The 14624-nt window shown below is 58.3% G+C and overlaps 1 protein-coding gene across 2 annotated transcripts in view; it reads left to right on the top strand.

The window, feature by feature from the left end:
• The window catches only part of SPNS3 (SPNS lysolipid transporter 3, sphingosine-1-phosphate (putative)), a 46940-nt gene extending 33362 nt beyond the window's left edge, over window positions 1-13578 (top strand). Inside the window, exons 9-12 of one of the 2 annotated variants that reach the window (XM_087440607.1) lie at window positions 5833-5898; window positions 11901-11999; window positions 12138-12309; window positions 13212-13578. In XM_087440607.1, the coding sequence (XP_087296733.1) occupies window positions 5833-5898; window positions 11901-11999; window positions 12138-12309; window positions 13212-13285 (411 nt within the window). In that variant the 3' untranslated portion in view covers window positions 13286-13578. Of the gene's footprint in view, window positions 1-5832; window positions 5899-6565; window positions 7457-11900; window positions 12000-12137; window positions 12310-13211 lie in introns of those variants that run through there. The other variant, XM_087440608.1, reaches the window with a different exon arrangement.
• The last annotated feature ends 1046 nt before the right edge of the window (window positions 13579-14624 follow it).

The following is a 14624-nucleotide window of genomic DNA, read 5'->3' as shown; positions in this document are numbered from 1 at the left end:
GCCACCCCCCCCACCTCATTTATTTCCTTAGGTCTGCAATACCGCTTTATATCTCATCCTATCGGGTGTTCATTTCATCTTTGAGCTCTTTCTTTATTAAATTAATATTCAATATAGTTTGAAGCAATTATAAGGAATTTCTTTCTGCTCCTTCTCCTATCATCTGTCTTCTAGTTTGGGTTCTTTTTTCTTCCTTCCTCCCATTCTCTCTTCTTCCTTTTCCCCACTTTCTCTCTGTCTCTCTCCTCCTTCCTTCCTTCCTTCTTCTCCGTCCTTCCTTCCTTCCTCCCTTCCTTCCTTCCTCCCTTCCTCCCTCCCTCCCTCCTTTCCTTCCTTCGTTCCTTCATTCGTTCCTTCCTTCCTTCTCTCCTTGCCTCTTTTCCTCCTCCCTTCCCCTGCTCACTTGTCTCTCTCCCTCTTTCTGTATGTTTGCACAGTTCTCATGCTGGATGCTTTTCCCTAGCCTGGGCATGGGCAGCTCTGCTCAGATACTGGATTTGCTCTGATACAGTGTGGGTGACTCTTCATTCTCGACTCTCTTCCAGCCTTCCGTGACCATTCTCTTCTCCAAAGGGGCTGCAGTTTGAGAGTTGAGCGTTAGGTTTTCTGTCGCCTGAAGGAATTGCAGGGCTCAGGTGAGGCAATGAGGAGTCTTTGTTCGAACACCTGGGCTCTCTTCTCTCTTCTAGGATTTAGGTAAATGCTCGATCACAGGGTTCATTCTACTTAATTACCGGGTGCACGCCCCTTCTGGGATGGGACTGCACCCAGGCCTTGAGTGGAGCCAGTAACTGCAGTCATTGTTCATTGTCTCCACTTTTACCCATTTTTCCCTTGCAGCCTTGCCCACTGGCTCTCAGTGAAGAGTGGGAACAGAAGACCCCACTCCATTTATTTCCCTCCAGATACAAGGGTTTGGGAGGGGGAGCCAAGAAGGGCTATACTCTCTACTCCAGAATTGTCTGTTCTTTCCTTTGGCTGCCAATATTTAATGCTTATCTTGTTAGGTTTTCTTCTTTTCTTTGGTGAAAAACATTTTTTCTGACTTAATATTTTTTACTTTTGGGGGGAAGGGAAGTCTGTGATGCAATTTCAGTCTTCCATCTTTACACAGGAATTGCCCCAGATGATCTTTAAGGCTCTTTCCAGCCCAAGCTAGATCATAACTCTGAGTTCCCTACTCACCCAAGGAGAGATGGGGCCACCCCACACAGAGCAGAGCCAGTGTGGCTGTCACCGGGGCCTTTACATCCGGGAGGGGATGCACCCTCCTCAGCCTTGAAGAGTCCTGAGCAAGGACCAGGGATGCAGGCCCAGGATCTGCCTAGCCTGGTGCCCATGGGGGAGCCTTGCGAGGTGGTTGGCAGGGATCGGCTAGGATGTGTGTCCACCGTAGCTGCAGCCAGCTCAGCTAATGATTCTGGGGACGGCTGTGGGATCTGCTCTCCAGCCTGTGGGTGGCCCAGATGGCTGGGCTGTGCAGGCACCCCAGCTCTGGGGGCTCTCCTACTGCTTCCCAGACTTGGCCCTTGTGAGAGCTTCTTGGATAAGTCATTTTTCTCTTGCCTTTTGGGCTGGAGTAACCAGCCTTGCCAGGGACTGCCTCAGAGGGGCTGAAAGAGGCCCACCCGCCCTTCTCCGAGGGCCCCACCTCCCTGCCAGGATCTAACAGGTGTCTCTTCTTGGATGGGCAGCAGAGCCCATGAGGAGAGCCCACAGTCTCAGCTGAATTCTCTGGAGGACACTAGAGCTCTGCTACCTCCCTGCCTCACTCTCCACCTGCCTGCCCACCAGGCTGTCGGGCTCCGGGACCTGGGCGGTGCCCTTGTGCCCTGAAGCCAGGCCAGGCAATTATAGGTTGGCAGGCCCAGGGGCAAAGTGTGCCAGCCAGCATGACAGCTTGCTGGCGGCTAGTCTGTGCCCACGGCCTGTGTCCTGACTGGCTCAGCCACACTGGGCGAGGAGCTGATCCGTGAAAGGGGAGGACTGGGTCCTAGCTCTGCCCTCATCTCCATGAGCCCACGGGGGATGTTTGCCTTCTCCAATCCTGGCGGGGCCGAGATCAGTTACTGCCCAACTGGAAGACTGAGATGGACCAAGGTGAAGCCACTGCCCTCTCCACCCCACAGGCCCTGAGCCTTCTCTGGGGTGGGTGCTCCATCTTCCCCCCGCTCCCTGCCCATGTCTACCTGTGCGTGCAGGCGTACATGAGGAGAGGTGTGCATGAGTGTGTGTGCGTCTGTGTGCATGTACGTGCATGAGTGCGAAGGCACGAGTATGTTTGTGTACACGTATATGTGTGTGCACGTGTGATTGTGTGTGCACAACTTGCTGTCCATATTATGAGACCACAAGCGTGGACGTGTCCATGCTAGGCTGTTTTCATCAAGTTCGCCCCAGCACGCCTGTACCGGTGTTACACTCACTGTGTGTGTGGTTGGTACTCTTGCCACACATGTTGTGATACTTTGAATGTCCTCCCTGTTACCTGCATAGCATGTCCTTGTGCTGTGTAAGTTCGTGTGTGTGTGTGTCCCAGGTTACGTGTGTCCATGGATGTGTGCATGAGTGTGCACGTGTGTTGAAGCCCCTGTGCTCGTGTGTGAGGTCTTGCATAAACATGTGTCTGTGCATGTTTGTGTGGCTGCGTGTGTATGTGTGCGCATGTGCATGTGTCACGGTGTGAGCACGTGTGTGCATGCCTCTCTGGCCAGGGGTGACTAAGGCCAGGGATATGCATCATCGCTGCCCCAGCTCGAGGGGGAAATCCTCTTGAGTCTGGAATGGAAAAGACCAGGGGCTGAGGGGATCCGCAGTTCTCAGGCTCCAGGCAGTGTTCCCAGGCCCTGTCACCCGGGGGACCAAGTCAGGGTGCAGGGAAGCATGCATAGGCGCTAAGGGGACAAGGGCAGAGTCAGATTTCCCTTTCGGAAGTCCCCTCTGGGGCTGGCGTCGGGAGGGATGGTGGGGCCTGGGAAACTGGTGAGGAAGAGAGAGAGGGGGGAGGCCTGGACCAGGCCAGCAACAGTGGACGGGAGGAGGGGCAGATTTATGGGACATTTAGGATGCAGAACGGACAGGAATCGTGACTAGAGGGGTGGGAGGGCAAGCAAGGCATGTAGGAGCCCCCTCCCTCCCCCTCCCTGTGTCTGGCCTGAGTGACAGGGGACAAGGGGCCATCGCAGGGAAGCAGCAGCTTCCGCAGCTTGCTGGCAGCCAGTCTGTGACTGGGCCCTGCATCCTGGCTGCCTCAACCACACTGGGCGAGGACGGTGATGCAGGGGGACCAGAGGGGAGAATGGGTTTGGGGACCTGGCCAGTGAGCAGTGCCTGTGGCCTTCCAGGAGAGGGTGTCCAGGAGGTGCCTGGGACTGCGGGGCTGAGGCACCGGTGTAGGAGTAGCTTTGAACAGTCGGCCGAATTCTTCTTGGTGACTTTACTTCACACCAGGGCCCTTTTTGTTTTTATTTTTTAATTGCGGAACCCAAGTCTGAACTGGTCGTGGAGGCCATTGAACTCTAAGACCCCATCTGCACGCAGCCTGTGGGGAACACAAAGAGTGCCAAGGAGGTTACCAGCTTCAGAAACTCAGGCTGTTGGTGCTGAAGGCGTCTGGCGGAGCATCTGGGCCACCCCATCGTGGTACGGTTGGGGAAACCAAGGCCCAGAGGGTGATGACCTCCCCAGGGTCCCCCAGTGTGGCAGGGCAGGACCCATCCACCCCAGGAGTCACACCTCGTTGTTGGGGGGCACCTCCCTGAGCCCCAGGAGACTCTGTAATTACGGCGTTAGGAGGCAGCCTCTCCCTGCCGGGCCCTGCGCCTCTCAAAGCCGCACTGTGGAGACGAGGATTTGGTGGCACGGGGCGGGTTTCCAGGTGTGTCTGAGGAAGCCTGGCATCCGCGGGCGGCTCGTTCAGCCTGAAAGGGCCCATTGTGGCTGCGGCCTCCCTCTGATCGGCTCTATTTTGGGGTTGAGATCCACCCTGCTCCAGCTGGAGGAAGGAAAAGGTGTATTTCAGTATGTCCTGTGGGTGTGGGGGCGCAGGGGAGAGACAAAACGGGAGGCTGAGGCACCAGCGGGGTGCATAGCTCTGAGGGGCACGCCCGACTGTATGGGGGAAGGGGCAGGGGTGAGGGGGGAGTGGCCTGACATCCAGGTGGAGGTGGAAGTCCAGGGAAGAGTGGGTGTGAGCCGGGCTGGGGTTTCATGTGGCCCCAGGAGGCCGGGTTGCCAGACCCTGTCAAGCTGGAATGCGGGTCTGTGGCTTGTCTGGGCCCCGCCTGAGACCAGCCTGCCAGTGACTTCCAGATCCCCACCCCTGGGGGTGCCAGCCCCATGCCCTAGGCCCAGAAGGAGACCCGCCCTGCCCTCAAGGGCTCCCCAGTTTGTGTGGGGGGTGCCAGGGGCTGGCAAGACTGAGAACACACATAGCTCTTCTCCCTCCTCGGTCCAATCTGCCCTCTCTCCGCAGCGCTGGGCCATATTCCTGCCCCGCCCAGCGTGGTGGGTGCATTCCAGCCTCCTTGCCTCTGCTCACTTGGGTTCTCTGCCTTTCGTGGCCTTGGGGCTCTTCTTGGCCCATCTTGATCCTGCCCATCCTCCCAGGCTCTGCTCAGTGCCACCTCCACCTGGAGGCCCTCGGCATCCTGGGCTTTCCTCTGACTGCCCTTGCGCCAGCCTCACCCGGCACTGTGACTGCTGAGGCCCCCTCCCGACAACCTCCTGCTCCTCCCCTTGCCCAGGGCCAGCTGCAGGGGTGAGGGACTTGCTAAAAGTTTCATGTGTGACCTTGGGCCTGAGTCGCCTCATCTGTGAATGGGTGAAATGCTCTCTGCCTCATAGGGTGGCTGAGAGGTTAGATGGGTGACAAGTGGACGCGCCTGGCGCATAGTAGGTGTGCAAGCAGTGGTCCTTTGATTCCTCTCTCCTAGGTGCTCGCGGGCCTTTGGGAGCCAGAGCCTGGGCTGCCCCGGGCACAGCCCCGTGACTCCAGGAATGACTAATTCCACAGCAATAAGCTCTTAGAAATGAGACTTTTTTTCTCCTTGCTGCTTCATTAAACTCTTCTTGAGTGAGCAGAATGAGGATTGTCCTAATCCTTTGGCACGAGGTGGGGGGGTTCAGGGAGCTGGGAGAGATAGGCCCACGGTTGCCACCAGTCACTGCAGACATTGGGTCAAGGCAAGGGCTGGGCACATAAGGTGACACCAGCTCCACAGGTGCCCAGGGCAGGGGGCGGGTGCTGGACAGGGGCCCTGGGCCAGCTAGTGACCTCAGACAAGCCCTGCCCTGGGGGCATTTTCACCGTTTTGGCCTTGCTCTCCTCCCCACGCTGCTCTGGGGGTCTGGGAAAGGGATGTCTAGGAGGGGCTGTTAATGGGATGCCTGGGCGGGGCAGGTGGGGGGCACACAGTAGGCACCTTATCAGTGTACTCAGGTCTTAGGAGAACACAGAGGAGGGGGAGAAAGCCCTGAGAAGTCTCTTGGCCTTTCTCCTCTCAAAATCTATTTCCCCACCTTTAAAAGTAGCCTGGGGCCTCCTGGGGCACCATGGGTGACCTCAAGGGCTGGACCCTGGGGGCCGTCCATCAGGGAGAGTGCTGTTCTCTGGGTTGTGGCTGTCAGCCTGCCCAGATGGGAATGTCTACCCCCCATCGAGGCTGCCAGAACTGGGAAAACAGTTCCAGACCTCGCTCACCCCAGTAAGTCTTGATGGTACCTTCCTCTGTGCAACCTTAGTCTCCCTCTCCACGGGTGGGAAGAGACAATGTGGGGAGGGGTCAGTGACTGAGGTCTGGGGAACCCCATCATGGCCCCCTTTGTCCACAGGTGTTCCTGGCCTTTGGGGAGCTGCTTCTGTCCTGTAACTGGGCGCTGATTGCTGACATCCTGCTGGTAAGTGTGGGGGTTGGCATGGGGGGCTGGTCCTGGGGCCTCTTGAGCAGGGGGAGCTGGAGTCTGTCCAGCTCAGGGCTGGATCTCTGCTGTTGTGTGGCCTGGAGGTTGGAAGGGACTTCAGAGATTATGGGGTAGGAGACCAAGGTCACTGAACAGTTACCTTGGACCAGGGGCCTCCCTGACACTCTCAAACATCTCCTCTGACCATCACCTCCTTTTTGCAGATGAGCAAATGGAGGCTCAGAGAGGGCAGGTGCCTGGATCAAGGTCACACAGCATGCAAAGCCACTGAGCCAGGACTAGGGCCAGGCTTTTTGACTCTGGGGCTCTCTCCTTTCCTCTTCCTTGACCACACTCCTTAGCAAGCAGGCTCCTTGGCCTCCACTCTGGTCATACAGACAGGGATGCAAGACCTCAGGGCTATTGCCGCTGAGCCCAGGTGGGTCCAGGCCACCCCAGCTCCCGTGTCACAGGCTGCAAGGCAGGGGGCCAGCTCAGGCTATAATGAGGACTGATGCTGTCCTGACCACATGACTCTGCTGGGTCCAGAGTCCAGCCCGCCCTCCCTGAGCCTCACCCTCTCCGTCCGGCTTCCCTGACTCCTAGGAGACATGCAGGGAGGGGCTTTGAACACTGATGGGCTGTGCCCCTGTGGGTAACACAGGATCCAGACCTAGGGGCATCCCAAGAGCCCTCCTCCTGCCTGCTGGCAGCCTGCACAGTCCAGCGCGGGGCACGGGGGACCCAGAGCAGCCTGGTGATCGGCTGGGAGCTGTCCTGAGAGTGAACCTGGATTCAGGAGACAGACTTGGGTTTCAGCTCCGCTTCTTCTGCTACTTATAGCTGTGTGTGACCCAGGCAAGTCACTTTGTGTCTCTGAGCCTCAGTTTCCCTGTGTGGAAAATGGGGATGGAAATACCTCATGGATTATTGTGGGGGTGAAACGAGATTGTCCAGGTGAAGCTTTTGCCCACTGCCTGGCACAGAGAACGCTGGCCGGGACGCTCACAGCGAGGCAGGGGTTTCACTTTCTCATCGTCCATCTCCCAAGGAAATCCTTGAGTCCTGGAGTCTGAGTGTGAAAGGGCTGTGGGGAAGTGTGGTCATTTAATTAGCCAACAAGGCCTGCTTGAACACTACCGTTGGCGGGATTCTCATTCCCTGCCTAGATGCTCTGCCCCCTCCCCACGGCCCAGGGTCAGCGGGTGTAGACAGGGCTGTCCTGTCTTTGACTCCTGGGTGGGTGTACCAGCCGCAGGGCTGGTGGGTCTTCTCCTACCTCCAGAAGGAGACTTGGGCTCCAGGCCAGACTCAGCCACAGACCTGCTGAATGGGCTCGGGCCTCAGTTTCCTTGTCTATTAAAAGGAGTGATCGTAACTGGCCTGGCAGGGTGAGCCAGAAAGCCTGCAGGACAGGCCTCGCTGAACAGAAAAGCGCTGGAGAATGCTCTCTTTAGTGGGGTTGCCCACTTTTAGGCACAGGGAGATTCACTCCCCTGCGTCTGGCCTGTTCCCTCTCAGGCAGTTCAGATGGAGCTGAAATTTGCCCCCTGCTGCTTTCCCTGCCTGCCCCCCCCCCCCCCGCCACGCTGCTCCCTTTTCCACATGACAGCCCTGCAGATATGTGAAGACTGCCTGTGTCCCCCCAGTGTCTGTGTTTTTGAGAATGATTAACATGGCAGAGCCAGGCTCTTTGAAGTGCTGTGTGTATGTTGGGGACAGGGGTCTGGTGGGGAGGGGAGGGCTGCGGGGCTGGTCAGCCGTAGTTTGACCCATCCGGCTCTGCGGGGGGGCTGGCTGGAGCTGCCCAGGGGGGCCGGGTTGGACGTGATCCAGCCCTCCTGGGGCTCCCTGTGGTCCTTCCCGGGCTTGGGGGCCTCCAGCCCTAATCCTAGCAAGGCCCGCCACCCTGGGAAGCCTTCTCGCCCACCTTCCCCGGCCTTCCCAGCTTCCTGAAGCCCCTTAGCCAAAGATTTGGTGGTTGGAGCTGGACCAATTCTTGTGGTCCTTGGAGCTCAGTCCCCGGGGGAGAAAGGGACCGGCTCCAGGAGGGAGTGGTCTCAGGCACATGCAGGCAAGGGGCAGGCTGTGGAGGCCCCGTCTGCGGAGTGGAGGGGCAGACGCCAGCCTGGAGCAGGGTGAGGAAGGAGTGGGAGGTGAAGAAGGAGACCTGGAGGGTAGACAGCTCCCTCCAGAAGCTGCCTTGAGAAGCGAGGACAGAGAGGGTGGTAGCTGGAGTTGGCAGAAGGTCACAGGATGTTGGTGTTGCTTTTCTAGAGGTGAGGCAGGAGCAGCCTCCGGGGGCAGGGAGGGAAGACAGAGGAGAGAGGGCCAGCAGGGGGTGGGACCCAGGCCGGGAGGAAGCAGCCTGCAGCAGGGCAGGGGCAGGAAGTGTGTGGGGACGGGGTGTGGCAGAAAGTGCTGGAAGGTCCCATCTGCTGGCCTGCTCTTGCTCCTGAGGTGCAGGAGCTCTCTTTGGGCAGGCACCCAGGCAGTCAGGGGGCCCTGGGGTGTACGCCGCAGACTCTAAGGAGGAAGGGAGCTAATAGCTGCTCCCTGTATCATGCGTGTTCCTGAGGGGCCAGAGTGGTCTCCACTGTCCTCAGTGTCAGTCTTGCCTCAGGCACAAGGAGGAGAATCCAGATTCTCTCTGGGGAAGAGACCTCAGAAGCTCTCTGGTCCAGTGGTTCTTAAACTTCATTGAGCATAAGAACCAGGTTTGGTGAGCTTGTTACAAATTCAGCTTCCAGGCCCTCTGTCCTCTGAGTCTGATTCAGTGGGTCTGTGTTGGGGTCCAGGGATCTGCATCTCTAATGAACTTCCCATGTGGTCCTGACATTGATTTCCTCAGAGCGCAGTTGGGGAACACTGGTCTAGCACAGCCAGCTCCCAGTCCATGAACCCTCTGCGAAATTCTGAGTAGTGTAGTCCATCCTCTTGTTTATATATCCCTCCGATGGGGAGCTCACTCCCTGAACCCTGAGAAGCCCCTGCCTCCTGGCAGCTCTGTTGATGGAAAGGATCTGGCTCCGTCACAGCCAAGATCCACCTCAGACCTACCTCCAGCAACCTCCCCCTACCTGGGCTGGGCCTCGGAGGGTCCTGCTCCCTGGAAGGCTGAGATTGTGTCTCCTGAGTCAGCGTCTCCCCAGGCTGAGCTCCCTGCCTCCCCAAACCTGCTGATGGGGTCTCCAGTTCCCTCCCAACCCTCTTGTCTGTCTGGGCCCCACCCAAGGTGGCCCAGAGCCAGCTCACCCACCCCCAGCAGGAGTGGGGTAGAGCAGGAGGGGAGCTCACTCCATCTCCCAGGTCTCTTCTCTAGGGTTCTGGAATCCAGCCACCAGGCTCATCTCCCACCTCCTCAGCAGATTTCCCCCTATCCCCCTGGAGGGTTATCACCCTGCTGTTCTCCCTTGGCCTGCATCTCAATGCTTCCCTGCTCTGCCTTCTGCCTCCCAGGTAGCTGTCTGCTCACTTGCTCGTCTGTCTCCCCCCTCCCAGGGGTGTCTGGGTGTGAGGGCTGAGTGGGGAATGCAGGAGGCAGGCTGCCAAGGAGTCTGCACCTGGTGGTTGCCATTCTGACTTTCTGCAGGCCCTTGGTTGGCACTGGCTATACCCCGGGCTATAAAGGGAATAGCTCTTCTAAGAAGGGAGAGTCAAAAACAGAGGTGTTTTTGTCTCAGAATAGAGTGAGCCTGGATTTTTAGGAACGCAAAAGCCGCTAACTTCTAAAATTACCCGCTGGGCTCTAGCTGCTGGCGGGGCCCAGCCTTGGCCCCCTGGCTGTATGGAGACAATGGGGAGCCATAACAGGCTGGGGGAGACCTACCTCTCCCGCCACTGGCAGCGGGGGCTGGTCTGGGCCCAGCAGGTTGGGTTTCCTGGGAGGGGAGGGAAGAAGGGACCAGTTTGTCTGGACCTTACTCTGAGGGTCCAAGCAGCCCTGGCCCCTGCATAGACTTTTTTGGACATTCAGGGCCCACCCTCTAGGAGGCCCTGCCCTTTTCCCCAGAACCACCAGTGAGTAATCACATAATTATGGGGTGAGAAGGAAGCACTTCTGGAAGGTGCAAAGCTGTGGTCAGCTCCTTCTTCGGCCTGTTGGCAAGTCCTGGTGATGGGTGGGAGGCCCGGCTTCTCTCCCCACCTGGACAGAGTGGCTCAGCGCCTGGGACCCTGGGACCAGGCGGTCACCCTCCACAGTGACGCCTGCTGCCCTGCCCTGCCCACCCGCCAGGCTCCTCTCCCCATCCTGTGGCTCCCGTCCTGGGCTCCTGCCTCCACCCCTTCCCTCACATTGTCCCCGCCTGGAATGAATGCCCCTCCCTGCTCTCTCTGCCAGATACCTGTTTGCAGCGCTAGGGATGAGCTCGTCCTCTTTATCCTTCTCTCCATTTTCTAGATGTTTTGTAACAAACGCATAAATATTGCCAGAAAGGCTCCTCCTTGCTCATAACGGCAGAGTGGTCAAAGGTCAGACCCTGGAGAAGGCCTGGGCTCAAATCTCAGCCCTGCTATTTCCTGGCCAGTGACCCTGGGCGAGTTACTCCCGGCCCCTCAGGGAAGGTTTCCTCAGCTGTAACATGTGGATAATAATTGTGTCTCCCTCACGGGTTGGTTGAGTAGATATATAAAATGCATACAGGAAGCATTTAATAAATGTTGGTAATTATTACTATCATTGTTATTACTCTTTGATGGGTTCAGATTATGGGCGCTTAGGTCTTGGGGACAAGGCTCTGGGATGGGAGACCCCCCTGTGGCTGCCCTGTCGGGACTGTGTCACCCTGTGGCTTCTGCTTCAACCCCCTCCTCCTCCCTCCCTCCCTCTCTCTCTGCAGCCCTGGGTTCTGGCAGGGTTTCTCCTGGGACCCATCTCCCATAGGGTTCTACTTGACTTATTTAGTTCGCAAACTTTCAGCTAATCCTCTCTGAGCCTGGCACCTTGATGTACCCCAGGGATCCCAAGAGAAATTAGACAGGAACTTTGCTGCCCAGACAATGCAGGGGTAAGGGAAGGAGGACAAAGAAGGGCCCCTCCCAGTTATGGGGGACCTGCATTTGGTTAGGGGTGCACACAGGGGCTGTGGGAGCTCAGGGCAGGCACCTGAACTCTGGGAAGGCTTCATGGAGGAGGTGACCCAAAGATCAGTCCTGAATGACAAATAGGGATACTCCAGCTGGACCAGAGAGGGAAAAGCTTGCTAGGCAGAAGGCACAGCATGTTCGAATGCCCGGAAGCATTCTGCCTCCTGGAGTCGTAGGGTGTTATTTTGGTCTGATGTCTACATGAAGGCTCCAGGTACCAGATGAAGAATGATAATGAACCTAACCCTCCATGTAGGTCCTATTGTTATCCCCATTTGAGGATGAGGAGACTGAGGCACAGAAAGGTGAAGTGATTTGCCCAAAGTCACACAGCTAGTGAGTGGGGGATCTGGGATTGGAGCCCAGATGATCTGACTCTGGAATTCATATTCTTAACCTCTCCACCCTCTTCCATGGAGTCATGGGGGCCTCTCCAGCAAGCTGCCTTTGGTCTCTGCCCAGGGGGGCTTGAACTTCCTAAGAGAAGGGCCGAGCCCTCCGGACCATCCCACCCAGGTGCCCACACGTGCAGACACCTGACTGTGCACTGCTCTTCACCCCGCCAGCCTGCACTACTGCCTCCTGGGCCCCTGAGCCAGGACTCCCTGTTACTGTTGTCACAGCCATGCCTGGTCCCTGCCTGGCTCAAGAGCAAACCCTCAAGAGGGGTGCCCCTCATCAGGGGCCTTGGCACCCCCATCCCGGGGGACTGGGGAGCCTCCCTCAGCCTCGGAGGGGCCTGATGTTCTGGCTTCAGGCATTGAGGTCATTGACTCCCCTCCATCCCACTCAGTTGGCCAGCCTGTCACACCTCAAGGCAGGTCCTTGGCAGGTGGGGAGGAGGTGGGTGTGAGGGGCACCCAATCTCCACCCTCGCTTGGGGAGCTCCCCGGTGCTCCTGTGTTTTGCAGTCCGTGGTGGTGCCCAGGTGCCGGGGGACAGCAGAGGCACTTCAGATCACAGTGGGCCACATCCTGGGAGACGCTGGCAGCCCCTATCTCACCGGACTTGTAAGGCTGGGTGGGCAGGCAGCTGGGATCCACGTGTGTCTGTGTGTGTGTGGGGGAGGGTCTGGAGGAGGAACTGCACGTGCCAGGCCTGGAGGCTGGCCCGGTGGGCCTGGCAGACCCAGCCTCTCTCCTTTGCAGATCTCCAGTGCCCTGCGGGCAGGGCGCCCCGACTCCTACCTGCAGCGCTTCCTCAGCCTTCAACAGAGCTTCTTGTGCTGCACCTTTGCCCTCGCCCTGGGCGGTGGCTGCTTCCTGCTGACTGCCCTGCACGTGGAGAGAGACCAGGCCAGGGTCCGGCAGCTTGGCACAGGTACCCCCACCCCTTGCACACGTGCCAGGCTCAGGGCTGAGCCCTAAGGAGCTGGGAGCACTGGCCACCCCCTGAGGCCCTGGCCAGTTGATTTGTTCATTCATTCATTTATTCAAAAATAGTTATTATGCCCCTGCTGTGTGCCAGGTAAGGTGCAGATGCTGGGGAGTGAACGCCAAGTCTAAGCCCACGTGGAGGGTAGAGACAGAAAAGAAACAAACAAAAAGGCAAAGATAGAGTCTGTTCAAGGTGATAAGTGCTATGGAGAGACATGGAGCAGGAGGGTAGGTGGAGGGGAACAGATGGGGCAGCTTGCAAAGGGTAGTCAGAGGGCCTCACTGCACAGCTGACAGTGGAGCAGAGATTTGGAGGAGGTGAGGGAGTGAGCCATCTGGGGGAAGGTGCTCCTGGCAGAGGGAACAGCTAGTGCAAAGGCCCTGAGGTGGGAATGTACCTGATGTGTTTGAGAACCAGCAAAGGAAGCCAGTGTGGCTGGAGCAGGAGCAAGGGGGACAGTGGTAGGGACGAGGGTGGCAGTAATGGGGCCAGAGTTTGGGGGAGTTTGGGGGGCTCATGTAGGGACTGTGGCCTTAACTGAGTGAGATGGGAGCCGCTGTGGAGTTTCCAGTGGACGAGCCCCGGGGTGTCTGATTTACACTGTAAAAGCCCCACTCTGGCTGTAGTGTTGAGAACAGAGTGTAGGGGGTCAGCGTTGAAGCAGAGAGGCCGTAGAAGGCTCTGCAACCATCAGGGCACAGCAGAGCGGCTGGGACCGTGAAGTCAGATCTGGAATTAATCTTGAAAACGGAAGCTAGAGGATTTCCTGACAGACTGCACCCAAGCCTGGTCCCAAAGCCTCTTCTGGCTCCTTTGGGGCTGGCTAAGCCTCTTTCCTCCCACAGGGACCCTGGACGGCAAGGACATGGAGAGCCAAGGCCTGCTTTCTGGCATGGGTGCCTCCACAAAGGACCCCTGAGGGCCCTGCCCGGCAGCGAGGAGGTCCCACCCACCCTGCCCGCACCCCTCCCCTTGGCCTCCACGGTATCAGTGCCTCTGTCCACCTTTGGCTGTGGCTCAGGGATGCTGGCCGGGCTGCACCTGCCACTTCTTCGCTCCCAGCTAGAGAGCTGGCAGTGCCCGCGGCTGGGCTGGGAATTGAGCTGTCAGCACCCTCCGCGGGAGGCCTGGGCCTGCGCCTGCTCCCTGCACGAGGCCGCTCCAGCTGGGAGTCCTCAGCCTGGCTCCTGGTGGCCCCGATTAAAGTGCGGCCGGTACAAAGCCCATGGATTTCAGGCCTTTAGACAATCATGTTATTTATAGCCTCAAGGTGTCTCTGCTGGGAGAGGAGCAGGAGAGGAGGAGGTGGGCAGTCCAGGCCAACGATGCAGGGCTGCCCCTGAAGTGGGGAAACCGAGGGGGCTGCTCTCTAGGTGACCCCACCCTGGACCTCCCACTCTGACGCAGCTTTCCCACTCGGCAGGGGCAGGAGGGCACAGGACACCCTTCTGCATGAGGTCACCCTCTGAACAAAAGGTGGGGGAGGAGTCAGTAGTCTCAGAGATGGGTTTCCACTCTGGTGCTGGCTTCAAGTTCCAGAGAACCACACGGAGGAGTGCCCAAGCCTGCACAGACCCGGTGTCCCACAACCACGCTGGGGGGCCCGCATGGCTGTGCGTGAGTACCCCTGACTGTGCCCTGCTCTGCACCCGGCACCCCCCCCACTGCCCACACTCCACCCCAGCACAGCCCAGGGGGTGAGCTGGCTCTGTGGGACTCCCACTTGCCACTGGGTTCAGAACAGCTGGGCACAGCAGGCCCTGCAGGAGATCAACAGCTTCCAGGAGGGCTGCAGTGGGGAGGCATGTTCTTTCCGCCCATGAGCATGAGCTTCTCTCCCCTCCCCTGGTGCCCAGCCAGGCAATCACTTGTTCACTCGCTGGTCGCCACCTTTGCTGTGTCAGGCTGTGCCTGCCTACCAGCAGCTGTGGGCAGAGCAGTGACCTAGACTCGCGCTCACCTCCTGACCCTTGCCTGCTCCATCCCTGCCCGCCGTGGTGTCCTCCCTGCCCCTTATTGGTGGATGAGCCACCTCCAGGAGCTGGACTCTTCAGCTCACTCCATGGCTGCCATCCCTGGTCTCAGCCCTCCCTCAGGAGCAGCCATCATCAGGCTGACCAGCCCCTCAAAACACCATCTGACACTTGGAGCTCATGAAACGGGCTGCCCCTGAAGGTATGAGAAAAAGGACCCACGAGAGTTCCCACACTGTCAAGCAAATTCTCTGATACCAGCTGGGTGTCCTACAATTCAATTCA

The sequence above is a fragment of the Ceratotherium simum genome, chromosome 16 (assembly GCF_057802395.1).
Source record: "Ceratotherium simum simum isolate JZ-2026a chromosome 16, ASM5780239v1, whole genome shotgun sequence".
Classification (NCBI taxonomy): domain Eukaryota; kingdom Metazoa; phylum Chordata; class Mammalia; order Perissodactyla; family Rhinocerotidae; genus Ceratotherium; species Ceratotherium simum.
The sequence above is the reverse complement of the archived record's forward strand: the minus strand, read 5'-3'. Positions and strand labels throughout refer to the sequence as shown.